Raw genomic sequence first — 27,082 nt, forward strand, 5'->3', positions numbered from 1 at the left:
GCTGGGCTCCCTGAATCTAGGACAAGCAGCTTTATGAAGACTTCACCCAGACAGAACAACCGAAGCAGGGATGCGGAACCAGAACAATTCCTGTCCGTCGACACCGTGGTGTCAGTCTCTGCCTCTGGACATCCCCTTCCTTCGAAGCAGCCTGGGGAAGCGGCTTCCCCCAGAGCTGAGCGCAGGGGCAGGTGATCGGCGGGGGCTGCGGTTGACACTGAATCTGTGGGACACACACCGCTGGATCTCACGGCACGGCCTCTGCCGTTCCCGGTGGGAATGCGGCGTTGCCAGGCTCCTCACAATCCCGTATTTTGACTGGAGCGACACCTCTCGCGTGCGGTAACGCCGCCTGCAGCCGGGGCGGGAGGCGGCGGGACGGGGCCGAGACCCCGGGGCCGCCCCTGCCCAGGCCGCGGAGGGGAGCTGCCCTCCGCCCCTGGGCGGCCCGTGTCCCGGGGGCGGGCCGGGCCCGCGTCTGCCTGAGGTGCGGGATGGCCCCGCCTGAGAGTAGCGGGCATCTCCGCGCCGCCCCGCCGGCCGCGGGGGCAGCGGCACGGGAGGCGGAGGCAGGGACGGGAAGGGAAGGGCCGCCCTCGCCCACCCCGGCGGCGGAGAGCGAGCTGGGGGAGCGGAGGCGAGGGGCGGGAGGAGAAGGAGCGCGGGGCGGCTTCCCGCGGGCGTGTGCGGGGCCGCGGAGGCGGCGGGACGCGAGGAGGGGCGCGGGGCGCATGGAGGAGCGGCGCGGAGCGGAGCCGGCCCGGGCGGCCGGCGGGCGCTGAGGCGGCGGCGGCCCGGGGGCGCGGCGGGCACGGCCGCCGCGGAGCGAGCCATGCGGGGGGCGAGGCGGCTGGCGGCTCTGCTGTGCCCCCTCTCCCTGCTCGTCACGGCGTCGTGGGGAGTCCGCTTCCACCCCGGGCAAGGTAAGCGAGCGGCAGCAAAGGCGGCGACCGGCCCGGGGGTCCTGGCCCTGCGGCGGGAGCCGTGCCCTCCGGGGCAGCCGCCGCTCCCCGGCGGGCGGGCGGGAGGAGGCAGCGCTGGCTCCCGGCGGCGGCGAGCGGCGGGGCCGGGCGGCCGCGGGTCTCACCGGGCGTACCGGCGGCAGCCCCCCGCCCCCGGCTGTCACCGGAGCCCGGGCTGGCGCCACGAGTGCCGTGCCAGCAGCCGTGCGGATGCCGGCGGGGCATTGCTGCTGTGCTGCGGCGTCAGGCTGAGCCTCTTGCCTTGTGTTACAGAGACCTTGGTGAAGCAGCTCTCTTCTTATGAAATCATCACACCTGTCCGAGTGAATGAGTTTGGAGAAGTTTTCCCGCACACGCATCACTTCAGAAGGAGGAAAAGGAGCTTGGAGGCACCGCTGGAGCCCGCTGCTTTTCGAACACATTACCAGCTCAGAGCATACGGGCAGGTCTTCCAGCTGAACCTGAGTGCTGATGCAGGCTTCCTTGCTGCTCAGTACACGGTGGTGCACGTCGGGGCCCCGCAGAAGCAGCCGTCCCCTGATTTGCGCCACTGTTTCTACCGCGGGCATGTCAATGCCCAGGAAACGCACATGGCTGTCTTCAGCATCTGTGGTGGTTTGGTAAGCATGTTGGTCAATGCTTCCTGTCTCCATTCATATTCTCCTCCCTGGAAGAAATGTAGTGGGATGCCTTTGCTGGAGAGCTAAGCTGGAAATTCTTGGGCATCATTCCAAGTAGTTGGTCATGAAATGTCTTGGCATCAGCAGTGTGCAGTCATGATGATACTTCTCTGGTGGGATATACAAATGCCGCTTTCAAAGGATCTCTTGCTGGCCAGTAATGTAGTTGGTTGATGTAACTCCTGACACCAAGAGCATTATAATGGAGGGAAAAAGCATGCCTTAGAAACACAGTAAGCTATTGTCTCGATAAAATGATGCTGTCAGTTGCATCAGTTATGTGTTTGTAGCTTAACACAGATATTGTGGTTGTGGGTGAGGAGTAATGGTAGTTGAGATGGTGAAAGAAGAGCTGGTGTTGATTAGTTTCTTCCTCAGCTTTCAACAATGCTGTAAAGGTATGTTGTATCCTAATAAGTGTGCAGCAGTGCTCTCTAAACACATTTCTGCTAAAAGGGAATAGGAAATTTCCTAACTTCAGTGGAAGTGTGTCTGTGAAACCCTTCTTAAAAATTGTATTGAGTAGACAAATCAAAACTGCAATGATACACATTCTGTACTTATCCCTTGATAGCATTTATTGTGTCTTCCAAGGTGAAAAGGGAGAAATAGTATCACACAACTGTCTTTGAAAACAGTTGTACTGTGTTGTTAAATTTTATAGTTTTGCGCCTAGAAGCATGAAGACTGGTACCCTGTGCTTTATCAAATCACTACTTATTGAAATGCCAAGGACATGTTGTTTGACAGGAACACTGTAGAAATATAGCATTGTAAATATTACTGTGAATTGAAGTTGGTGTTCCATTTTTTTTTTTGTGGTCACTCAGGAAACTAAAGGTGCAAGACTTATTTTTGGGACCTCAAGAAAAATCCAACTTCATATACTAGGCTCTTTCTAGTAGCCTACACAAAACAGAATGCAATTGGTTGGATGTATTGAGGACTGTGTGATGTGTATTAATAGAGGGTGATACACAGGATAGAAGAGAGAACCAGAAATAACTGCTATTTGAAAGAAACACCTCTTTCTTGTGCTTCTTGGAAATTTGCATGTGTACCATCTTGTCTTTGGGTTGAGGTGTGTGGATTTTGGATAGTCCTTGGAAATTAGTGTAGAAGCAAGCATTTGAAAACAGTAATTCTGTATTCATCCTAAGTTTTATCTATATATCTTGCTTTACAAATAACTGTCCTTGGTTCTTGACTATGTTGTCCAAATCCCAATTCAAAACTATACAAAATATCTTAATATGTTTACTAAGAGAGGGAGTAGTATGTTTACTAAGAGAGGGAAAGATGAGGTATCACAAGTATGGTTGGTTTTGGTTTATTTCTTTCATGATTCATGTTTTAATAGATGCTCAAATGTCATGTCATTGAGAATGGTAGCATACTTTATACAGAAAAATACAAGAAGTTCTAAGAATTTCTACTTTCAACAACCTTTGTTGCCTGTTTGAATTCTATTCCTGTAAACTGTTGCTTTGCATTACTTAAAGGAACCACGTACATTAAAAATAACTTTTCATCAAAACCTGTACTTACTGCTGCTAAAAGGTGTCTCAAATACCTTATTTGTCAGTTCTCAATTTCTTCATCACATCATCTTCTTGCCTGCAACAAGCTGAATGTCTCACTTCTTATTTCTCTTTCCTCTCCTCCTTACTGATACATTACAGTATCATCATGTATGTGTATGGTCAGAAATCCCTGAGTGCCTTTAAATTAGACCTTTGTCTCTCCTAGATGAGCCTTGTGAACTTGTCACTGCAGTTTCCAGCTGTACTTCATGTCCTCAGTCATTGCCTGGCTCACAGAGTGCCTGTCTGAGCCACCAGCAAAGACCTCTCTGTCTCGCTGCTCTCAGGACTTTCACCTCTCATTTCACTTTCTGCCCAGGCAGATGCAACCTTGGAAGGTATGTAGCATAGCCAGGGTTGTGTCTGCTTTCCTCTCAGTGGTGGAGGTTTTCAGAAGAGGAAGCAGAGCCTCCATGGATGCTGTTGCACTTCTGTGGGTTATGCCTATAGTTTTCCAGGGAGGGATTGTAGGGTGGTCACAGCCAGCTGGTTGCCTGTAACTGCACAGAGTGTCCTCCAACCTGACTCAGAAACTTCAAGCTAATGTTTTTCCTCATCCTCATGGATTCAAAGCAAATGTTTTCTGCCTTGTGCCACTGCCAAAGGAGAAAACTTTTTTGGAGTTTAGGGAAGAATGAATGTGAAAAGAGGGAACTACAGACCCGGTGGAATTATCCTGTGAGATCTTGTCCTCCCTGAATGCATTCCCTATTCCTAGATGGGACTACCCTCAAAAATTAGTAAAAAGATGTTTTATCCTCAAAGCTTTTAAAATTTCATGGGTTTGTGCATTCAACAAATGTACCTGAAAAAATACATTAGTCAGTTATTGCTCTTTTAATGAGCAGTGCCATGCTTCATGAGTGCATCCAAACATTTATAGTCTGACTGCTGCTGAGGTAAGATACTATTTATTGGGAGCAAGAGGGTAGAAACCAGGCTAGTGACTCAGTAGCCTTGCATTATATTTATTTTAGGTAAAGTCCTTTCTCTTTGCAGGATCACTGAACTTGAGCTTAGTGTATGGAAGTTATGATACTGGTTTGAACTATCTTCCAGCTTTGCATATATAAGAGAACTGCTTATATTTGACCAGTGCTGGAAAAGCTAGGGAGGAGAAAATGACTTGTACTTAGTTATAAAGGTACAGGAAGTGTAACAATGGAATTTTAAAAATTGCTCAGGATATGTGCCTGAGTCATGTGAAGTGAGACAAGAAACTTGTGTTCACTTTATCCTGTAGGCGTCTAACCCCAAGGTCTGACTGCGTTCATTCACAGCTTCATTTCTCCTCAAGTTCCTTCTTTCTTTCCTTTTTTTGCATTCTCAGGTTGAGTGTGTTGTCCCCCTCCACCCTGATTAGCCATTTCACCCTCTGTTAAGCCTTTTCCTGCATTTGCTAAGAGCACCTACAACCCAGAGTACCCATGGAGCATTGCTTAATGGCTCCTGACACCCTGTATGCAGTTTTGTTGTGTTACATTTCAGAGCATGCCCTGGGTTCAGGGGTGCAAATGGCACAGGGAGGTTAGAAGGTCAGCAGGGAGTCTGTCGTAATTGCAAGGAGGGAGTGTATAATTAGGGAACTTTGGGATCCATCAAAGGCAGAAGGTCATTTAGAGTGATGGCCTGGGTGCCTAGCTGAACATCTGATCACATACAGGCATATTTCTTGCATCTTTAGAGTAATTTTTGAGATTTCATGCTTTATTTCACTTTATTTTCTGAAGTTCCATATGTTTTGCTTTTATTGCCTTAGTCAATTATAGCTTCCTACAAACAGGGAATGGGATCTGCTGAGGATGTCCCTGCATATATGTAGACTAAATATACCTTTCAAAGGTTAGGCAGACAGCAAAATCAAAGAGGTAAATCCCCAAATAGTTAAAAATAATTTCACTTTTGAGAACATGCGACTTATGAGCTTAATGAAAATACGAGCTAATACCAGTGAATGAAGTGTCTTATAAATGATGATAGCTCCCTTATTTTAACTAGAATGCACCTTCAATTCCCAGCAGGACCCATCTAAAGAAAGGAACTTTTTTGGTTGTTTTTTTTTTTTCCATCATCCTGAATGAATGCTACAGAAACAGTTTCTTTAGGCTGTTGAGAAACCTGGTATTTTTTTATCAGGGGTTAGGACGGTGTTGGCTGATGCTGAGAACAGTTAAAATCAGTTTTTGTGAGCTAGAAAAATGCTTAAGTGCCAAAGGTGTTTTATGTGACTACTGTGAGAGATGAAAAGGTAAGAAAGAAGGAAAAAATACATTCTTTTGGGTGTCTGGTCTCTCGTGTGTAGAGCAATTTCACATGCTCACTGGCTGGCAGTAGTTAGGAGTAGAAAAGTACACATGAATCTGTTCTTGTGTGGATTTGCCTGCAGTCCAGGAAGGCAGGACCACTTTGTTCTAATGTAGCTTTGGAGTGTGACAAGTTTCTTCCTCAGCAGCTCAAGGGAGCCCTTTGGTAATGCTCCCTTACTGCACATCAGACTTACTTCAGTCTGGAGAAGGGCAGGAGTATGAACCTAAGTGTGGGTCTTCACAATCCTCAGTACAGGAGGTTGTGTTTAATTTTTATTAATCCAGGTCAGCGAATCACCTTTCTCAGAGGTTTTGAAAACAACTCTGTCTGCTGCTATGGATTGGTAAAGTGGCTCCTTTTAGGGAAAAGTAAGCAGTCTTGGAATTTGTCTTAAAAAACTGTGATTTTTAATTGGTTAAAAAGTCCAACAGTCCAAAGCCCAAAAACTTGCTAGAAGCTACTGCTGGCATAGCCAGCATCCAGTTTCTTGTGCAGATCTAGTGCAGGTGACAAACCCCAAATATTTGCTCCCTGGTTTTGTGCTCCTTAGTATTAACAACCTCAGTGAGTGAAACTAAGTTGTTTTTTCCAAGAAACTTTAACACTTGTAACTAGAAAATATGCTTACCTTGAGGTAATTTAATGCTTTAACTTCTAAGCTGTCACTTCAAAAAAGATACTTTCTAAATCTGGAAGGCAGGATAGTTTTCATATTTGGGTTACATTTATAATGTTATGAATATCCATAAGGCACATACTGGATTTCATAGTTTTTTTATCTTAATATACTGATTCCATCATAAGCTAGGAAAACAGTCCTATTAAAATGTCAGCTCAAGGCAATTGATTCTTGCTTGAGCAAACAAAGTCTTATTACTACTGGCTGGGTGATCTGAAGACTTCCACGTGGTAGTTCTGGTTTCCTGTGTCATACATGTATACAAGGTGAGACTCTGGCTCTGGATTTGCAAAACAGAAAGAGTTTCAGTGCTTCCATTATAATCCTGAGCATTTGCTCTGTCTCTGATCAGCACAAAGGGGTTTTAAGTAACAGGTTTTACTTTGCAAGTTTAAGATAAAATATTCTTTCTTTTTGACTAGTGAGACAATTTAGGTCCCCTCTACAGCTGTTTTAAAAACCCTGAATCTTCTCCAGTATGTTTTTCTCAGGCTCTTTGCATCTCAACTTTTCCTGGCAATACTTCCACAGGTGATATACCTTCACACATCACACAGCACACAGCACAGATCAGCAAATACAGGTGGTAATTGCAGTTATAAACTGAGAAGATATGTGGAGTTGTAGATTGTGCAGCTGAAGGTCTGTCACAGAAAATCTTTTATCTAAAGCAGTAGGACCTGAGTATGTGTCTACTTGTTCATCAGCAAAATTGTGCAGGAATTGTCCTCTCAACAGAGAGGATGTGCCTATGTAATGTTTTATGTCAAGGGTGCTGAGCCATCACTGGGCTGCCTTCTGCCCATGTCCTGTGTCTAGTGGCCTTTCATTGGTTACTGCTTGGGCACATTCTTTGCCCATATGTTGCCAAATAAATTGTTTTGATGGCTGCAGCTTGTTCTCAACTGCTGCTTTTATTGTTTGGATCTATGTGACCCAGGTGAATTTGCTGGTATGCTCTGGGCAGCCAGAGGAACTTTGATTTACTTTTATCTGTATATACACAAACATATGTTCATTAAACTTTGAGGAAGTACACAGAAGTTTCTGTGTCAGGGAAGGGCAGAGTACACAACATATGGCCCTTTGCTGTCACTAAGCTAAATTACTGGCGTGCAAATAGGTGGGGGGAGGGGTTGTGTGTGGGTTTTCTTTTTTTGTCTGAAGTTAATGCTTCCAGTCCCAGGTGGCAGTCAACATCTAGCTGTCATGGATCTCAGGAAACTTTGTACTCTTGGGGAATAGATAGGCTTCCCATATGAGATAGTGTATCTGCAGTAGTCTCAATTCTCATTCTGTTTCAGACGTACCCTCATGTAGAAAATGGCAAGATAAAGATAGCAAAGCCAGACACTGAGAGCAGTTAATATCTTCTGGGAATGCACATATTTACAGAAGTACTCAAGGTAGCTTACTGTGTGGCTGACTAAGGTGAAAATCTAACCATAGCTTGTGTGCTCTTGAGTGATAACTGCCTGTGATGGTGCTTATGAGTCAAAAGGACTGTATGGAGCTATTCATCTCCCAGTGAGATAAAAAGGTGGTTCTGCATCTATTTAAAAACATCAAACTAGGAAGTTCTCTTTAAACAGAGATAAGTTGCAAATGTAAATTTGCTTGATGTTTTCTGAGACAGGCGAGATGATATGATGGAGTTTCCTTCAAGATAAAGTGTATGGATCCTCTAGGTCTGTGTTCTGTCAGAATACTTAGCTTGATGATAGTTGAGGTGTTAAAACTAAATCCCCTAAAACTAAAAAATAAAAGCCAACAACTTACTCCCTCCCAAAGTAACCCCCAAACAAGCAAGAAAATCCCCTGTATGTATTTATACATTTTGTTTTGCCAATGTCAACAGGCATTGTATAACTGCTATTCTGTAATAGAATCTCCATGTATATATCTATTAAAAAAAGTTATGCATATTTTTAGTTGGCTTGTCTAGCTTGTTCACTGTGAATTCTATATAAAGATAAAAATAAATAAATAAATGGCCCTTCTCTCTTCCTTCCACTCCACTGAATCTTGTTTGTTTCCATGAACCAATGCTCTTTCCAAGTGGCTTTGAGATTGTTTTTTAACATTCTCTCAAGTTTTTTGCTGTTTAGCCCCTCTGTTTTGGCTACAAATTTTATTTAGAAACTCATGGTTATCATATGTTTATTGGTAAGGCATGGTCTAAACATACAAATAGGTAAAATCCCTTTAAGCACTTACATGGAACTTAAGTTTCAATCTGGAATTAAGAAATTTAATCTCAGGTGTCTTTTTGCAGACCAGGACACTTCCAACCATAGGTGAATGCCCCATCAATTCTTTTAGTGGTGTGATTATAGTCAGCTCATGCAATCTTCACATCACAGAATTTGTAAGATGTAGTTAGACACCTGTAACAAATTTCTAGAATTTTATTCTCTAAGAACTTCAAACATAATGTTGCTTTCAATCACTTCTAAAATGTTTCCTACCAGAAAGCATTTGTTGCTAGATATTTCTTCCCTGGTGAGGGAAGAAATAAAAATTTATGATTTTATTACTATTTTCTTATTTCAATTATGTTAGCTCTGATTTTAATACATTAGCTTGAACTGCTATCTCTTAATTGTGTTTCTAGCTGAATTATTTTCTAGCAGAAATACTTTTTCCAAATGTTGACAGTGTACTATGATCACTGTAATACTTTTTTCTTTAATTAGTCAATGTTTCTTAAGTCTTTCATCATAAAATATTGTAACAGCAAAGCAGGAAGAAAAAGGGGGAGGGATTCTTATATGATTCAAGAGATTTGAATAATCAAAAGAGGAGGGAAAGTAGAGGGGAAGAGAATAGTATAAAAGGAAGGGATTTTGTACATTACTTTGACTGTTAAAGTGCTCTTGCTATAAACTACTTACAGATTTTTAAGTGAGTTAAGAAGCCATACTTTAAGAGCATGAGATGTACTTGAGCACAGGAGTGGAGCTTACCTGGGAGGGAGTCTGCCAGTCTAGAGTCAAGTTTTCCAGAGCTTCAGTTGTCCTTTTAGTGTTTTTATGAAACAATTCCAATTGTGCTGTTGGACATACAAATTCCTCATTTCTGAAATCTGCTATATATCCCTTATGTTTTCCATGTGTTCTGAAAACTTTATAAACAAAGATGTAATTAGTATATGGGCCTGGTACATTCTTTAACCATAATTTTGCAATATTTACTTCTATAACTCTTGCAATAGAGTTAATATTGGTTGAGACTATACAGTTTTAAGCCACTTTAAACCACTAAGTCATACCATATAGTGAGTAGCTGTGTTGATCCCCTGAACCTTGATTTAATCTTAAGTGTCTAGATCATCCATAATATTTTAAATCCAAAATATAAATTATCATTCTCATGTGGGCTTTCTCATAAATTTTCTCAAATCTATGCATATGCATAGTTCTGGGTAGCACTCCTTTGGACCACTTATTTATGATGTGCAAGAGGCTGTTTTCAATTTTGTACTCTACTTCTACTGAAGAATCTTTTAAATGTACTTTTATCTCTTTATCTGAAGAACAGAAATAGAATGATTCAGGCAGCTTTCATGTTAGATGATTTGAGAGGCATCTGTAGATGATAAATAAATCCAGTTCATTTCTGATTTAATTTCCTGCAAATGCTTGTGCTCCTGTTTCAGCAACCTACCTCTGTACACTAAGTGACTTTTCTTTATTTCATTTTACCAAAAGTATTCTTCATTTGGATCTCACGGCTCTTTTCCTTGTGTGTCCCAGATGCAGCAATAGTTCCATTTGTATCAGCAGAATCTGTAGCCACATGAAGTATCACTTTCCTGGCTGGAGGACTGTAAACAGGGAGTGTAACTGGTGACTGAATTTTTGTAGATGCATGTGTTAGGAAAATGAGGAGCAAACCGTGTAGTTTCATGGCAGATTTGGAGGATTGGAATCAGTGGCTACAAGTTCAATGTCTTCTTTGGCTTTGAATGACAAATATCAAATACCTTTCTTAAGATAGAGCACTGCTTGATCTCTTAAGTTTTGCTCTTTTTCCCATACAACATAGTGTGTTCAGTGATGTGCAAAAATTTGTCATAGACTACAGATAGGAGGTCTTCATAACTACTCAGTGGTAGTAATTGCTTCTTTACCCATACATTGTTGAAGAGGAGAGAGTTCATTGTAGAAAGAATGAAAGCTTTTTGCATTATAAATTTTTGCTCAGCTATTTTTTTCCATATCTGAACAGGCCGTTGATCCTGGGAAACTGTCTGAGAATCAGTGGGCCGAAGAGTGAGCAAAAGGAAGCTTGACAGCTTGAGTCCATTTTTCTAAAATGGTTGTCCCAAGTATCTGTAAAGGTGGACTCTCTAGTCTTAAGGACACAATTGTACTGTCTTATGTTAATCTTTTGACGTGAAAAAAAGCTAGGAATAATTTTGAGGCCAGGAATCATAATGGAGGATTCTGCCCATCCAGCTGTCTCTCTTTTTGGCCTGTAAATTTGTGGTCTGTTGTTGTGAAGTTTTGAAGTGAGGAGACTTGGTCAAAAACGTATGTCTTGTGTTTGGGAGTTTTACTTTTTTTTTTTTTTAATCTTTATTTTTAGAATGTAATCATAGAAAAATAATATAGCCTTGTTGCAGTTGTCTTTTCCAGTGGAAGTCTGATATTCTGGAAGTTTAGTTTAGAATGTAGTACGATCTCTTTCCTTGTTAGTTCTGGGGTATTGTTCTTATAATCTCTGTGTTATAACTGAAACCATTCCTTGTCTGTTTGTTGGAAAAGCTCTTGAGGAAACAAACCCAGATTATCTGCTCCACCTGTTTGAAAGAATAGGAGGGAAGTAAAATGTATGTGGAAAATAAAGTTCTTGCTTAAATCTGGAAGAACATACTTTAAATATTTATTATGTAGAAATATGGGTTTTGGTATATCAGGAGAAAATAATTAATTAGCATGTGAGTGTTGACAAATAGTATAGGGTCAGATTTATGACATTTTGCTAACTGGGACTTTATAATAGTATATGTAATAAAAGATGAATCTTAACAGGAATTGATGCTTTGTCCCTGAGTGACAGGCTCTTGTCTGTCCCTGTCATTGCAAACCTAAAAGGCTGTACTTTAAGACTAACTGACAAGCTGTGGCATGTCTCTTTTCCTGAAGCCCTTTCCAGGCTGGTCTTGGTACACTCGATCTGCTGTCCTCTACAAATTACATGCCCTGGAAACACTGCATGTGAGAAGGCTAAACTGAATGTACAAAGGATCTAGCATGAAGACTACTTGCAAAGAATTTAAATGAAACTGAGGGGAAAAGTGCTTCTGTGAGTTAGATTTAAACAGTCTTGAAATGAAAATACTATTTAGATTTCTTTTTTCATTCTGCAACAAAGCTGGTGCAGAGGATTCATCCACAATGTGTTGACATTATCTCTAATAATGTTATATATCAGACAAGATTGCAGATGGGCTTCAGCCATGTGTCAGACTAACAGACTCTTACAGATCGACAGCTGATAACTGCTTAGAAGGATCCCAAATTCAAGGGGAAATTATAATTCCAGTACAATACCCTGGACAGTAAAGTAGTCTGCAGCAGTTAGTAGGTTAGAAGACTTAGTAGGTTGTTTGAAAAAGCCCTATTCTTCATTCTGTTCTCATTTATCCTGCTCTGCCACTCTCTCTATAACCCTGAGTTTCAAGGCTGACATGAACATTTAATCTCTTAAACTGTATTATGTATGTTGTTGCTTCTGTCTTTTTGGTCAATCTTATGCTTTAGTGGCAAAATATCTATCAGGATGCGGTGTACCTACTCACTTGATATGTTTAATTGGCTGAAGTGAGGAAGTTGCTAAAAAGTTTGAAAATAATTTGATGAAATTCTTTCTTCCTCCTTGTAGTCTCCTGAGGTGGAGTACTTAAGCCATAGGAAATTATGAATTCGGTTAGAAGTGCAGTGAGAAAGAACAGAGTCTGCTTTAGGATTTCATAATTGAGAGGATTATGGGGCAGGGGGCTGGGGGAAAGGAGCTTAATTTTTTTCTTTGTGTATGTGCCAGTGCTTTTGTTAGTAATCAAGTTACTGTGGCTCCCATTACATAGTTAACCATGTGTGTCTACGGTGGTCAGGGATGGGGAGTGTTTTGGGGGAATCAAGGATAAAAAAAACTTAAATGGTGTCAACTTTGACTTTCTGGTGCTCCAGTTAAAAATCTTCAAAAATAATACCATGTTAACACTGTTTCTAATCTATGGGGGAAATGCAATTTTAGAAGAAGAATACTATGTAAATTATGTTAAGGACAGAAAGCAACAAATCAGTCCAGAATTTGGACAGTAGTCAAATTCTGAATTTCTTGATGGCCTCTGCTCTCCTTTGCACAGCTCCCAACTGGTCTTGCTTGGTTATACCTTGTTTCTCTGTATTTTTGTGATCTCCTTTGTTTCATAACTCTTATTGTAATTACCTTTAATACATTGTTAATATGTGAGGTAATCTGAGTTATTCTGGTGGGACAAGTCCCTGAAAGCAAACTTCTCTTGCCTTACCTTCCAGGTTTTATTGGAGTTTCTCCTGTCTCACATGCATGTCTATGATCATTAACATCAAAATGTTATCATAAATAGCTTTTATTTCAATGAGAATTATTTTTACATCAGTATTTTCAGTGGAAAATAATTAAATTACTTCTGTTGCTTTCAGATGGGCACCTTCAAGGCACACGATGGTGAATACATTTTAGAACCTCTGATGAAAGCGGATGGAGGTGAAGATGAAGATGAACATAACAAACCACATCTTATATACAGGCATGATGAACTTAAAAAAGAGTATCAGAAATCCTATAAACCTTGTGAAGTTTCAGGTAGAGTCATACTTTAAATTCCATTGTGCCTTTTTCAAATGTCAGTTGTTCTAAAGAAAAAAAAAGGAAGATTTTATTTCATAAATAATTTTTCTCCACATTGCCATTAGAACCTACACATTTCTTTCACATAAGCTTGTCAGCTTTTCCTTTTGTTTTGTGACAGTGGCAAATTCAAAAGTAGGACAGAATGTAGATATAAAAAAACCCCATGATGTTGCAAGAACTCTGGTGGGGGTTTGCTTTGCCCTACATTGTCCCATGTGTAAACATTGAAAGAATAGATCCACAGGAGCTGTTGCTTATATTCACAAAAGATAATGAACTAACTGCAATTCTAGCAGATAATAAAAGATAATGAACTTACTGCAATTCTAGCAGATAATACATGACTTCTGTCTTCCTTAATAATGGAAGTATCTAATATTACTCATTAATTTAATACAATCCAATCTTACCCATTATTGTAAATGTTTGTCCTTGTGGGTATTTTAATGATTTATTTAGGCTACATATTCATAATATTTAGTATTATTTAAGGTTAAAGGAAGGGTGTCAACAGAACCACTGCCTTTGGCCTGTTCAGGGCACTGGTTCAAGGTGTCCCTTGGGAAACAGTCCTTAATAACAAAGGGGAACAGGAAGGGTGGGCATAATTTAAGAAAGAAATTTTGCAGGTGCAGGGGAACGCCATCCCTATGTGCTGACAGCTGAGCCAGCAGGGAAGATCAGCTCCCTGATCAGTTCCTGGGCTGAACAGGGAACTTTGACTGGAACTCTTCTTGAGGAATATCTATGTAGATGGTTAAAAACATAAAGATTAAAAAAAAGCTTGGGTGATTAGTGTTATTAATTTTTGAAAATTTTTATAACATATTTTATAGTCGAAAACATTCTTTTGAGAATTTTGCTTTCCCATAGGTACTAAGGCCAGAAAATAACCATTACTTCAAGCAAATGTTCTTATTCCTATGCCTTTTTTTATTAAATGATAAATAATATGTACTGAACCAAATTAGAGGTCTTTCAGTTTGTTTTGTGTCTTTTTTTCTTTAATCTAAACAAGCTAGTGTGACAAAAAGGCTTCAAGCATTAAGAACATAGTCATTTTCTCCCTTTTCATTTTTTGGAACAATTATAAAAGATTGTGAGCTAGGGCTTACTGTCAGTTTGGGGGCAGTGAAGCTGCAGAAATGTTTATTAAGAAAAGCTTTGTGTTTTTATGTTTCTGTTCTAAAAATGATGTGTCTCCTTTAATGCTAGTCTTGCTTGGTTATTCATATGTTTTCTTCACAGAGGAACAACTTATATCACTACTTGGAATCATGAAAGTTTCTCTTTCTCTAGTAAGGGAACCTTGACAGATGATATGGAGGAACATACCAGTCAATACATATTTTTAGTTTGAAATTGGGCCATGGTAATTCTAAAATTGTGTAACAAATCTTTTCTCCACTTTGTACTGTTTCTTCTAAAACTAGTTTGCCAATGAAGAAATTTTTTGCAACCCTGATATATGCCTTACTCAGTTCAGGATGGGATATTTATTGCATCTCCTCAGTCCATAAGTTCTGTTTCCTTTAGATGTGGAAGCTCATCAGAGTTTGCCAGAATAGGTTTTGGATAAGTCTCATAGCTATTACTTATCCACTTGTTGATTTCTGGTGTTGGTAAACAAAATTAATTTGATTTTTTCTTGATTTGTTTGATCCATAAATTTAGATAATCTTTAAACTCTCCCTTTAAATATAAGTATTATTTCCCATTTTGCCAGTACTCTGGAATCTCAGACACTTTCTGTGACCTAGTAAAGATTGTGTATATGAAATTGCTTCAGCCAATTCTCTTCAGTGCATCCAACTTAGTCTAAACACATAAGAGTATCTGTGGATACTCTTGAACTAGTTCCTTTTCAGAGCCAGTCCCTGCTTTCTCCCCTCATTGTTAGTGCTAATGGCTTCACGATTAGTATAGCTTTATTTTGCGATTGATTTTTAAACAATTACTCAGTAAAGTAATTGCTGTTGTCTCTACTGTTTTCTTTCTTGCCATATTGTACCCTAACTTTAAGGAAGACAAACTATGGATCTCTCAAAAATACCTTAAAGTTTAGACATGAGGGCTCTTCTCTTGAACAATGGAATATGTAGATTTAAATCCTCTCAAGTTGAGGGTGACAGAAGTGTGGTCTCTGAATTCTTGGGTCAGTGCTGTAGTCACTAAGTCATTAGAACAAAATGATTAGGAGACATAGCCTTTGGCTACTTCTTAAGAGCGAAATCGAGTTTCCAGAAAGACAGTGGAGGTTTCTTCTGAAGGGGCTGGAGTGCCCAGTTAGCTGCTGAAGTGCTAGAGGGTAGTGAGAATTCAGATATGCTTCTCTGTTGGGTATTTTTCATGTGAGCTAAGATGACTCTGGTAAAGGCATTGTGTTTCTGTATCAGACATCAGAAGCATTTGTTGGCTGGACTACACAGTGTAATTGGAAGTATTACTGTACTTAGTTTGAAGATATCTAAGTAGATTGTGTATTTCCTAGAGCCTGATTCTACACAATGAATATTTACAAAACTGTCAAAGAGGTCACTTAAGGCTTTTGGTATGTACTTGCTTATGAAGTTAAACTCCATATTTCTTTAAATATAATGTTATGTAAATTTGAAAGTCAGTAAAGACTTGAATTCAGGAGTTGGAAGTAGTTTGATTTTATTTGTTCTGCTGGTGCCAAAAGTTTGTGTGTAAAAATGTGTTTTGTTTAACTAACTTGGGTCCTTTGTTGTACTGAGTAAGCTGTAGTGCTTATCTCCTTCCAGCCTTCCTGTTTGGATTATAGTGCTTTCTAGGAATTGTGTAGTATTGCTGTCTCTTAACTAATTTGTAAGAAATAATCCATTTATGATAGAACTATATAAAAATATACAAGACATCTCTTTTGATGTTCCTATTACAGTCTTCTGTGTTTTTGTTTTTTTTTTAATTCTTTCACAGTTTCCCGTGGAAATTTGGGCAGCCTTTTGCCTTTGTACTATTTAGCATCTGCATTCAACAATAAATCTTTTTATTTTACAGAGCAAGAGTTGCAGAAGAGCACTTTATTACGTCCAACCTTCAGCAGTTTAGATGAAAAGAGCAGCATTTTACAGAAGTCTCTCAGTTTAGAATATGATTTAAATAACATCTCTGTAGAGGATGGTGGCAATCCACATTCCAGGAAGAAACGTTTTCTTTCCTATCCAAGATATGTAGAAGTGATGGTCACAGCTGACACCAAAATGGTTCGTCACCATGGGCAGAATTTACAGCACTATGTACTAACACTGATGTCAATAGTAAGTAAGTTCTTAAGCATTAGGAATTTTAATTATTTCTGTTCTGTTGTTTTCTTTTCTGCAACTTTCCTGTCTTCTGGTTTGATCAAATTCTGTATAATAAAAAGAGTTTACATAAACATAAATAAAAAAGATGGGTCAAAATTTAAGATTATGGATCTTTTCAGTTCAATGCAGTGTACCATGTGTACATGAAGTTATGAGATCCATTTCCTGATTTTTTGTTGCTTTAGAAGAATTCTTAAGCTTCAGGATGTGAAAAATACATATTAATTACAGCAGACAGATATTAAATGGCATTGTGAAAAAAAAAAGCTTGGTTATAGTAATCCTAGTTTTTCAATTTTTCAAGAAACTTCAGATTAATATGGGTCATACTTTGACTTGGTATAATTTATTTGTGATCTTTATGTGGTAAATTGTTTCTTGAACCAAAAATGATTTAGAATATAGTACAGTAAGCTCTAAAATCAAAAGTTTTACCATGACATCACTTGAATCATCTGTTAGGAAAAGGCATGCATATTCTGCATTGTAATTATTCTTAGATTTCTGTCCTTACATCTATTCAGGAAGCTTAATTTATATGAAACTACATCTAGCTTGGGGTAGCAAATTAAAGCACCTATCACATAAGTATCTATAGAGACATCTGCTTTTAGATGGCTTTTAACTTGACCAGTTACAGACATGTACTTTTGGATGAACAGAATAGCACTGTAGTTTTACCATGATTAATTAACTTGCTTCATAGAAGTGCCCCATGCCATTTAGGATGTTGTAGGACATCTGATGTGGCCTCAGCTGCTGCTTCAGCAAGCTATGCAAGTCTCCTGTAAAACATGTGTTGCATCTGCCAGTTGTGCATTCTGATAACCTATAGTGTGTGAAGGGATGCCTGGTAATAGGCACTTAGAGAAGTGAGCTGAATTCTGCTCACTCTAATATCCACATCTCCAGCTGATGACAGTAGAGCTGCTGCCATCTATTACACAGATGATGTAGGTAAGTAAATTTAGAACAGGAGTTTCTTTTAATTAGTTTGTAAGAAAAATAATGTTTTAAGGGAGATTAGCATATGTTATTGTAAGTCTTCTGAATTTTTCCACTTTTAGTGGTGTGAAGGTATGAAAGTTCATGTATTACCAAAAAAAATGCATACTGAAAGTTCTTTTGCCTCTTACAGTACAGACTCGGTTTGGAATTCCTTTTGAAACAATTAATCCCTAAGATGCAATTTTTTTATAGTTACTTCCTTTATTAAAGAGGTTTACTAAGGAACAAAGTGAAGTGGTAAAGATGTTACTTTAAAATAGAAGCTGTTTTTTAGATAACTTTACAATAAGATGAAATGGAACATTTATTATATCTTTTTCAGGAGGCCTTGTTGTGATTATAGGTAATTCCTGATGTTTTTTTTTAAGAAGAAATCATTATTCCTGCATCTGTAGATGTTGTACATTCAAGTACTATTCCTTACAGTGCCATATTTGTCTTACACAATTGGACTTTTAGGTGAATAAGATAAGCATTGTATAATTGCTATTAAAGATAGCCTATACATGAACTGTTTTTAAGATCTAGTATTTAACATATACTGTATGAGTGAAAGAATACCAGTTCTCTTCTAAAAAACTTGTCATTTCTTTCTTGTGCTTTCCTATCTGTACTGTAAAACTAGGGTTTTTCACTTATTGCTGGCTTTAGGGTAATAGCCTTCAATAGGTCACTACATCTTTAATGTGAGTTTAATATCTCTGAATACCTCTGTAGGTGGTATGATCTATTGCTTGCATCTGTTGGCAGCTCTATTCCACATAAATATATATATATATGCAGAAGACAGTAATCTTGAAACAAAAATTTCTTAAGATGTTATTTCTAGTAATGTTGAGCTTTTATAAATGCAGATATCAAAAGTATAAATTCAGTTCTTATTTTTAAAAGATTTTCTTTACAGTTCAGTTAATTCGGTGCACTCTCCCTTCTGCTGCCTCCATTTCCCCCACAAAATACAACTCCTAACTTGTATCCCTTCTCCTTTTGCTTCCTTCCAAGCATTTTCAGCAATGGCTTGGAATCACAGAACAAGTGGAAGTCATCTAATCCAACCCTCTCCTGACACAGATATTAGTCACACAAATAATGTGAATGAATATACAGCCTTCTATCACTTCTTATCCATAACAGTTATTTTTCTGTAAACTAGTAAAAAAAATGTGAAGGATAGGAAAACAAGTGACTACCTTTCTTTGCTATGTAATCTGCTTTAGAATTTATCAGTATGCTAGTGGGTGATTTCTTGACCCACAGCCTCTTAGTGTTTGAAATGGAACCATTTTTAGTCTTATTTGATAGCCTTAAAGGAAAGAAATGAAACTTTTAAATTTTATCCTTTCTGCCATTATACAGATAGCTTCGGTTATTAAATTTTACTGGTACTTGTATCTGGTCAAGCAACTTCTCTTATGGGAAATTGTCAGGTTGCTGGCATTTTAATTGAAGCAAGCATTATACTTTACTCTTGTAATAATTCTGAAACTTTTAAGGTTATTTGGTTCTGGCTTGGATATTAAAGAAACCTAAAAACTTTAAGCATATAAATCACATTAAATTTAATGAAACTTAGACATCTAGCTCCCAGAAGAACCTTTGAAATCCTCGCCCATTTTTCTTTTATTTTCTTTGGGGCTTTTTTTAGCATCAACAAAGCCACCAAAAGTAAACTTGCTGCTGTTTTATGAGTGGAAAATAAGAACTGAAGTATACTGCTAAATATTTTTAGGGTTTTAAATGTCTTGTCACTCATCCAATTCAACCTGAAAAGGCTTAGCTCTCAGCATGCAAGTCATCTCATTTCTTTAAAACTGCATAAATGTTGGCAATATGAGTACTCACATTACTTACGTTAAATCTTGGAAATATTTACTCCTTCTGATTGAAATATGTACTTCAAGATAGAAGGAGTACCTTTGCCATAGGATTTTATGAAAAATTTTATTGTATTTCAACACAAAGAGTGGCATTCTTTAATGTGAAACAATAAATAAAACAATAAGAATACTTTAATTGCTTAATTTGCACAGTTTCTTCTTGTTCCTCCAAGTATTGTATCAGCAGAGCAGGCAGTAGGCACTGCCTGAATAGATTTAGTAACTGGAGGACTTACACTATGTTGTGAAAGTTCAGAGCCCCAGACATGAAGGCTTGATCTTAGCAACTGAGATAATTTATTAAAACACTGAAGTTTACTATAAAATTCAAAACCACCTGAAATTTGGTTCCATTAAACATTTTGAGGTACTGTCCTCATTTTCTGAATCAATAACGTGATTATTGACATCCTTTTAAGTACTGTACTGCTTATATAGTTTGTTTGGTAGTGAAAAAAAACTCTACTAGGTCTGTTCTTAGTCTGCTTGAAGGAAAAACTTTGTAATCTTGCCTTTTTGAAAAGAAGTCATGACATATAAAACCACCTGTGGTAGGGCTGCAATGGCCAGCTCTGATGGCCTAGTCATGGGAATGCTGAAGTCAGAGCATGGGAGGGGAGAGCCATGCATTCAAGGACAGGATTGAGACAACATCAATTTAAATCATTTAACTTGCAGCCATAAAGGGGTGTTGTATCATGGTAAAACAGTACTATTATAATATCCTGTTAAAAGCTGGTGCTTTTGATTTTCATTAAGACAAAAACTTTAGAAAAGTTTTAGGGTTACCATCTTTTACTGACATATGTAATAGAAGGCAGCGATTAGTAGGTCTTAACACTAAAAAAATTTTCTAGTAAGAGTCTTGTTGATGCTTTTGTTTGCAATCATAATAAGCAATGACCATGAAGTATTTCCTATATGGGAAGAGCGTGCGCACCAATGTGTCCCATCATTAAAACCAGACAAATTATTTTATCTTAATATATATGGGGTGAATTTAAAGACTGTTTTTATACTTCGCAGTTCATAATGTACAATAGTTAACAGTTCATCTTTTCAGAACACACTGGGTAAACATTGATGCCTTTAAGAATATTTGGCATACTGATTTTGCCTACAGTCATCATTTAAAAATAGGCAGTAGACCTAAATATTTTATAGGTTCATAATTTAATTTGTATTGCTACCATCTGAAAAGCAATGAATATAGTTGCATTCAAAATTTAGGGGTGAATATATTGTTCCTTGTATCTGTTCCTTTGAACCTCAGTAGTGTATTTTTCCCCTTTCTCATTCAGATCATTGCATTAGTATTAAAGCTACAGGAATGTTTAGTGCTTTTTATCTCTTATCCAGTAAAATCTAGAAGGCCAGCACAAGGCATATTTTTCTTGGCACAAGCTAAGGATATACCTTATTATGTTTCTTCTGTGTATATAAAACCCCTTGATCTTTGGCATGGTTAAAATGAAAGTGGGTATTTGTTTATTCACCAATAAATATGTATAGCTGGAAACAATTATTTTCAAAGTATCATTCATATAAATTCTCCAAACTGGCCTTCTTATTTATCTTGACATATGGGTATCTGTGGGGGTATAAAAGCCAGCTATTCTTTAGTTGTGACTGTCCTTTAATTGCATCTCCAGGATGCCTGTATAGGAAATGTCATAATGATACCTCACTACATCTTGAGGTTGACCAACTAATACAGAGATATTAATGTGCCCAGGTAGCCAAGAAGGCCAATGGCATCCTGTCTTGTATGAGAAATAGTGTGGCCAGCAGCACCAAGGCAGTGATTGTTCCCTTGTGCTCAGCACTGGTGAGGCTGCACCTTGAGTGCTGTGTCCAGTTCTGGGCCCTTCACTCCAAGACATTGAGGTGCTGGAGCATGGCCAGAGAAAGGCAATAAGGCTGATGGAGGGTCTGGAGCACAAGTCATATGAGGAGTGGCTGAGGGAGCTGGAGGCATTTAACCTGGAAAAAAATAGGCTCAGGGGAACCTTACCACTGTGTACAGCTACCTGTCAGGAGATTGTAGTGAGTTGGGGAACAGTTTTGTCTCCCAAATAACAAGTGAAGGACCAGAGAAAATGGTTTCAAGCTGCACCAGGAAGGTGTAGAAAAAATTCTGTGATGGAGAGGGTTGTGAAGCATTGTAACAGGCTGCCCTGGGAAGCAGGGGAGTCACCATCCCTGGAGATAAGTAAAAGATTTGCAGATGTGGCGCTTAGGAGTAGGTTTTCATAATGGACTTGGCAGTGTTTGGTTGAACTCAATAATTTTAAGGGTCTTTTCCTAACTAAGTGATTTTATTTTGCAGTATGTGGGCAGGCACATACTTGCCTGTCTTTACATTTCGCTACTGTTAGTACTATTTACTACTATTTTTGTCTAGGTGGTGATTGTTGTTGTTGGTTCAATAATTAGACTTGTCTCTATGACTTTCTCTTCAGTAGTTCAAGAGGTGTTCCTAAGGTGAAGCCTTGGTACTGTCCAATTATGACAAAGGCCTTCCTTTAAACTGCTTGAGACTCATCTCATACAAGAATAGGAATGAGGAGTATAAGGAGACAATCTTGCCAAGCAGCTCAGTGTTTCTCTGAGTAGCTTCTAACAGCTAGAGAAGCCTGTCAATGGCTGTGTCTTCTGAAATGATCTTTGAAGGTCATTTCTTTTAGATTCTGAAAGGAAGGATGCATTGACATTGTGCTGTACATGGTGGCATTTGATGTGATCTAACTGTGGTATGTGTTTTCATTGAACAGTTGTAGATGGTGATGATCATGACTGTTACCATCTTCTGAGTTACTGCAATATTAAAGGTCTATCTTTACACCCATCTCAGTTACAAGTTAGAGGTGAGACAGAAAACAGGAATTCCTGATGGAGTGTCACCAGCTGGCAACTAAGCCCCACACAACCACTTGCTCACTCCCCTGCCAACAGGATCAGGGAGACAATCAGAAGGGTAAAAGCTAGAAACTCGTGGGTTGAGATAAAGACAGTTTAATAGGGAAAGCAAAGAATTTAATAGGGAAAGCAAAGAATTCAGTGCTTCCTATGGGGAGGCAGGTGTTCAGCCATCTCCAGGAGAGCAGGGCCCCATCACATGTAATGGTTACTGGAGAAGACAAATGACATCACTCCAAATGTCCCCCTCTCCCTCCTCCTTTCCCCCAGTGCATACACTGAGCACGATGGCACATGGTCTGGGATCTCCCTGTGGTCACTTTGGGTCACCTGTCCTGGCTGTGTCTCCTCCCAACCCCCCAGGCACCCCCAGTCTCCTTCCCAGTGTGGCAGTAAGAAAAGCAGGAAAGGCCTTGGCTCTGTGTAAGCTCTGCTCAGAAAAAACAAAAACATCTCTGTATTATCAACCCCGTGGTCAGTAAAAATCCAAAACATAGCCCCATACCAGCTAGGATGAAGACAATATTTCTACCCTAGCCAAAACCAACACAAAAGGCCACTCAGGCTTTAAAATGCAGGTATGTATTCTTTCCTTTTGCTTCCACTAAGGCACTCCATGAGGTGACATGTAGAACCTCTACTTGATTAACTGAGGGGATAGTAGCTTGAACAAGACTTGGGTGAGGGGGCAGTAGATGAACTAAAACTTAGAGGGGAAAAAATTGGGAAGTCTGAGGCATGGGTATACTTGTTTGCATGAGAAGTCTTTGCTGCCATTAGGATCTGCTTGTGGAAGCCAGTTTTGTACAGAAATATGTATGCCACAGAATAGGAGTAGCACCAACATGGTTCTTTCTCTGAAGCAGTAGCTGCTCATATATCTCATGACTTCAGACAATTTTTGGGTCTTATGAAATATATGATAGAATCAGTATGACACTGGAAAAGGTGAAGGAGAAATCTTCCCGATCCTGGATATCTTACATGCTTTCAGCACTACAGTGATACATAGAAGATTCTGGAGCCTACAAAAGACATACAAGCTATGAAGTGATGCTGTGTTTCTTTCAGGGGATATGAATGTTTGTATTTTCTTGGTACCATGCTTGTGTGTACCAGACAAGAGGAAAGAAAAAGAGGTCTTGTGATACGTTTAGGAGTGAAAAAAGGAAGGAAAAAAGAGCTAAACAAGATGTATCCAATTGGATTTGGATATATCATTTACTTGCCTTCCAGCCTCTAGGTGTACTTGCTTGTTTATCAGCACCTTTTCTAAATAGGGCATTTTGCCTCTATTCAGTCACACTTTCATGGACAGTTGCAACAGGATTTTCAAGAGAAACTAAACTGTGTGGCCAAGTTGCTTCCAGTAAACTGGCAGCCACAGCTGTCTGACTTAATCTTTCACACTTCCTTGAAAATAAAAGCTGTGATCCTTCCACTAAAGTGTAACTAGTTTCATTTATATTTTTTCCCCATTCTTTATTGTATTCTGATGTGAAGGCTGGTTTTAAGAGTTTGAAAAATCTTTTGAAACTAATTTCACTTTATTTTGGCTATTACCTCCTACTTCTCTAAAGCCTGTATTTAGATCACTGTAAACCAAGGGGATCTGGAAATTGTAAAGGAATGGTATATGCTATTAAATTCCTATCCCATTTCATCATCCCTTTTCAGGAATGCCTCCAATAAGAGATGACTGAGAGGAGTATCCTTAGAATACAGGAACAGGGACTACTTACCTCTTAATTTTTTTTCACTGAAAATAAGGATATTATATTCCAGATCTTTGATAGTTTCCTGCATAATTGTAAAATTTCAAGTCTCAGTGGATTATTTTTGTCTGCCTAGTTCCTTAGGTAAATCTTCAAGTTTGATTTGTGGTTATCAGTTTTCAGGACTTTTCACAGTTGTTCAACAATGCTGAGAATGTATACTGAACTTTGCTGGTAAGAGCATCTTGTTATCAGCATACAGTCTTGCTCTTGATCTTTTGAAAGCAGTGGTATTAACTAAATGTTTGGAGGTCATGCTCATGAGGCAAAGGATCCATAGTTTGACTCAAACATAGGGTTGAGAGCAGTGTTATTTTACATTTATCATGAACTTACTCTCTCTCATAATGGAAACAGGTATGTTTCAGATTTTGGCAGGAACTGCAGACCTCTGGCATCTACATGACATTATTTCAGTCCTCAGCTATTCTGCAGAGATAACCAGTACATAATTCAAATGCTGCATAGATATAGTGTTGAAAGTCCTGCAACAGATTCTCTTCAGGCATGAAATGAGATATTTTTCTCTCATATACTTACTCAGCCTAATGCATCTCCTCTGAGGTATGAGTAACTAGTTTTGTATTTTGAAGATACAATCTTGCTCAAATGTTTTAAATGGACATTGGGTCAACAGGCAGGAAGGAGGACTCTTGTCTCTGTGTTTTGTGTTGGTTTCTTTGCCTCCTTTATTTTTCCAGATTTTACCTTGACAGAAAGCACTTTCACAACAGTAAAAGATTTTTTTCAAGGAACTAATAATGTATATGAGGGAACATCCATCAACTACAGTATAAGGACTACTGCAGCCATGAACAAGAACTGCTAAGTTTTAGTTACAAGAAGGCTCCAGCCTTAACTCCTTGCCTGGATCATTCTAATCACCCAGGAGCAGAAATTATCTGTACTATAGCAGAGGAGGCATTTGGGAAACTTAAGGCTAATTTTGCACTGCACATTTAAAGTCACAGTTTAGGCATTCAGGCAATATTTGGTGTTAGCTGAACCTAGTTAACTCTCCCATTCAGTCCTCAATCCCTTTGCCTATTCTACCTGATATATATGCCTTAGAGTACTGGACAAGTCACGTATTGGTTTTTGTTGATTGTGTCACTATCTCAGATGACCTGCATGCTCTTTACTTGACAGCCAGTGAAATGCATCTGGTTCCTGAGTTTCAGAGCTTTCTGTTCCAAAACCAGACACTAACTAGACTGATTTACAAGTTAATTAAGATATGTTTCTAAGCTAGTGGCATTCTGTGATGGAGTAACTGCACCAGGGGCCAGTAAATTGGAAAGATAAGGATTTGATGCATGGACTGTTAGATGGATAAGGAATTGACTGGATGGCCAGTCCAAAGAGGTATCATCAATGGCTCAATGTCCAAACAGAAACCAGTAATGAGTGGCGTCCCTCAAGGGACCATATTGGAGCCAACACTTTTTAATATCTTCATCAATGACACTGACAGTGTAATTGTGTGCACCCTCAGCGAGTTTTCAGGTGACACCAAGTTCAGTGATTTGGCTGAGTTGCTTGAGGGAAGGGATGCCTTCCAGAGTGACCTTGAGAGGCTTGAGGAGTGGGCCTGTGTGAATCCATGAAGGTCTACAAGGTCAAGTGCAACAACCATGTCCAGTGAAAAAAGTCTGTGTTAATGCTATACACATGTAATCTTCTTGCATAGGTTTATGCTGTAACAAATTCTCAGTTGTAAGTGCCTCTTATATCAGCTTAAATGGTGTTAGAATCAATCCTTGGAACAAGTGTCTTCCAATTCTTGGAATAAGAAGATCCTCCAGATCTCATTTCAGATTCCTCTCTGACATGATTTTGGAATGCCATATGAACCCATATTCTGTTTCTTCTTTGCTGAAGAAAAATAAAACTTGAAAGAGCAGGGCTGGAATTAATCTGCCTTAGCCTCATACATCTGAAAATTAAACATCCTGTCTCTTTCCATAGTAAAGGGATGAAGAAATGAAATAGCTACTCTTCATGTCTTGTATGGAAATGTATGTTTAAATACATATCTCTATATAGTCATGTCTACAGAACAGTTCATCCCTTCTCCTTCTCAATTGACCATTGATGGAATTTGCTCCCTATAAGTTACACGAGTTGAGATGGATGTGATAATTGTGCTATTGTAAAACGGCAGTTCCTATAGGAACATACTTTGACTGTGGAGAGGATAAATGTCCAGAAATATCCTTTCTAAGTTTATCAAAGTGGATCTCAAAGTATAAGAACACAAATTATGGGCTTGATTGTGGTAATTTTGATATTAGAAAAATGATAGTTTATTCCACTCAATTCTGCCTAAATTGTGCTTGAGCATTTCAGATACCTTTTGTAAAGGTTTCTGAGTTTGTCCATGCCCAGTGGATTCAGCCCTTTTGTGAGTATTTGAGAGATGTTCCTTATTCCCACCTAAGAGTAATTGGCTACTTGCTGGTTAGTAGCCAAGAAAGGAGTCTGTATGGAAAGAAGCAAACAATAGCTGTACTTCTCTGAAATATGTTCTCCACATGGGTTCTGAAGCTCTCTGGCTCCTCCCCTACTCTTATTGAATCCTCTACTTCCAGCTTGTTTATAAACAAAGGAATGAAGGACAGTGCTGCATATTGTGTTCTCTCCAGTTCAGAGAAAGGTGGGGCATGAGTTGGGAGCCAGTGCTCTATCAGTTCTAAGTTTTAGCAGTATTACTTGACATCAGGTAAACAGAATTTATACACTGCAAGGCTGTGGTTTCACAAGCAATTTGAGCCAGTTCAAGTGGCTCAAAAGACTTCTGAAAGAAGTCTGTTCTTCTTCCCCTTTCCCTCTGTCAGCACTTGTGTTGGAGACTGCACAAGAAATGAGAGCATATTGACCAGTAAAACGTGATTTTAAAAAACCCCAAAAATTTGCAGTTGGATCAGTTCCTTGATCATTTTGTAGCCTTGCAGCCTTAGCACAAGCTTGAAGGGAGGAAAGGCAGTACTTCTGTGTTTGGTGGCAACTCTTGTTTACATAAGGCTGTCATTTGACTACTGCTTTAAGCCAGAATTCACA

The 27,082-nt window shown here is 39.2% G+C and overlaps 1 protein-coding gene across 1 annotated transcript in view; it reads left to right on the forward strand.

The window, feature by feature from the left end:
• Positions 1 to 693: 693 nt before the first annotated feature.
• The window catches only part of ADAMTS20 (ADAM metallopeptidase with thrombospondin type 1 motif 20), an 88,625-nt gene continuing 62,236 nt past the window's right edge, over positions 694 to 27,082 (forward strand). Inside the window, exons 1-4 of the mRNA XM_071423578.1 lie at positions 694 to 923; positions 1,236 to 1,582; positions 12,904 to 13,066; positions 16,136 to 16,395. Of these exons, the coding sequence (XP_071279679.1) occupies positions 833 to 923; positions 1,236 to 1,582; positions 12,904 to 13,066; positions 16,136 to 16,395 (861 nt within the window). The 5' untranslated portion in view covers positions 694 to 832. The remainder of the gene's footprint in view (positions 924 to 1,235; positions 1,583 to 12,903; positions 13,067 to 16,135; positions 16,396 to 27,082) is intronic.

This window comes from Agelaius tricolor, unplaced genomic scaffold (genome assembly GCF_023055355.1).
Source record: "Agelaius tricolor isolate 1412-34295 unplaced genomic scaffold, bAgeTri1.0.p SCAF_3, whole genome shotgun sequence".
NCBI classification, from domain to species: Eukaryota; Metazoa; Chordata; class Aves; order Passeriformes; family Icteridae; genus Agelaius; species Agelaius tricolor.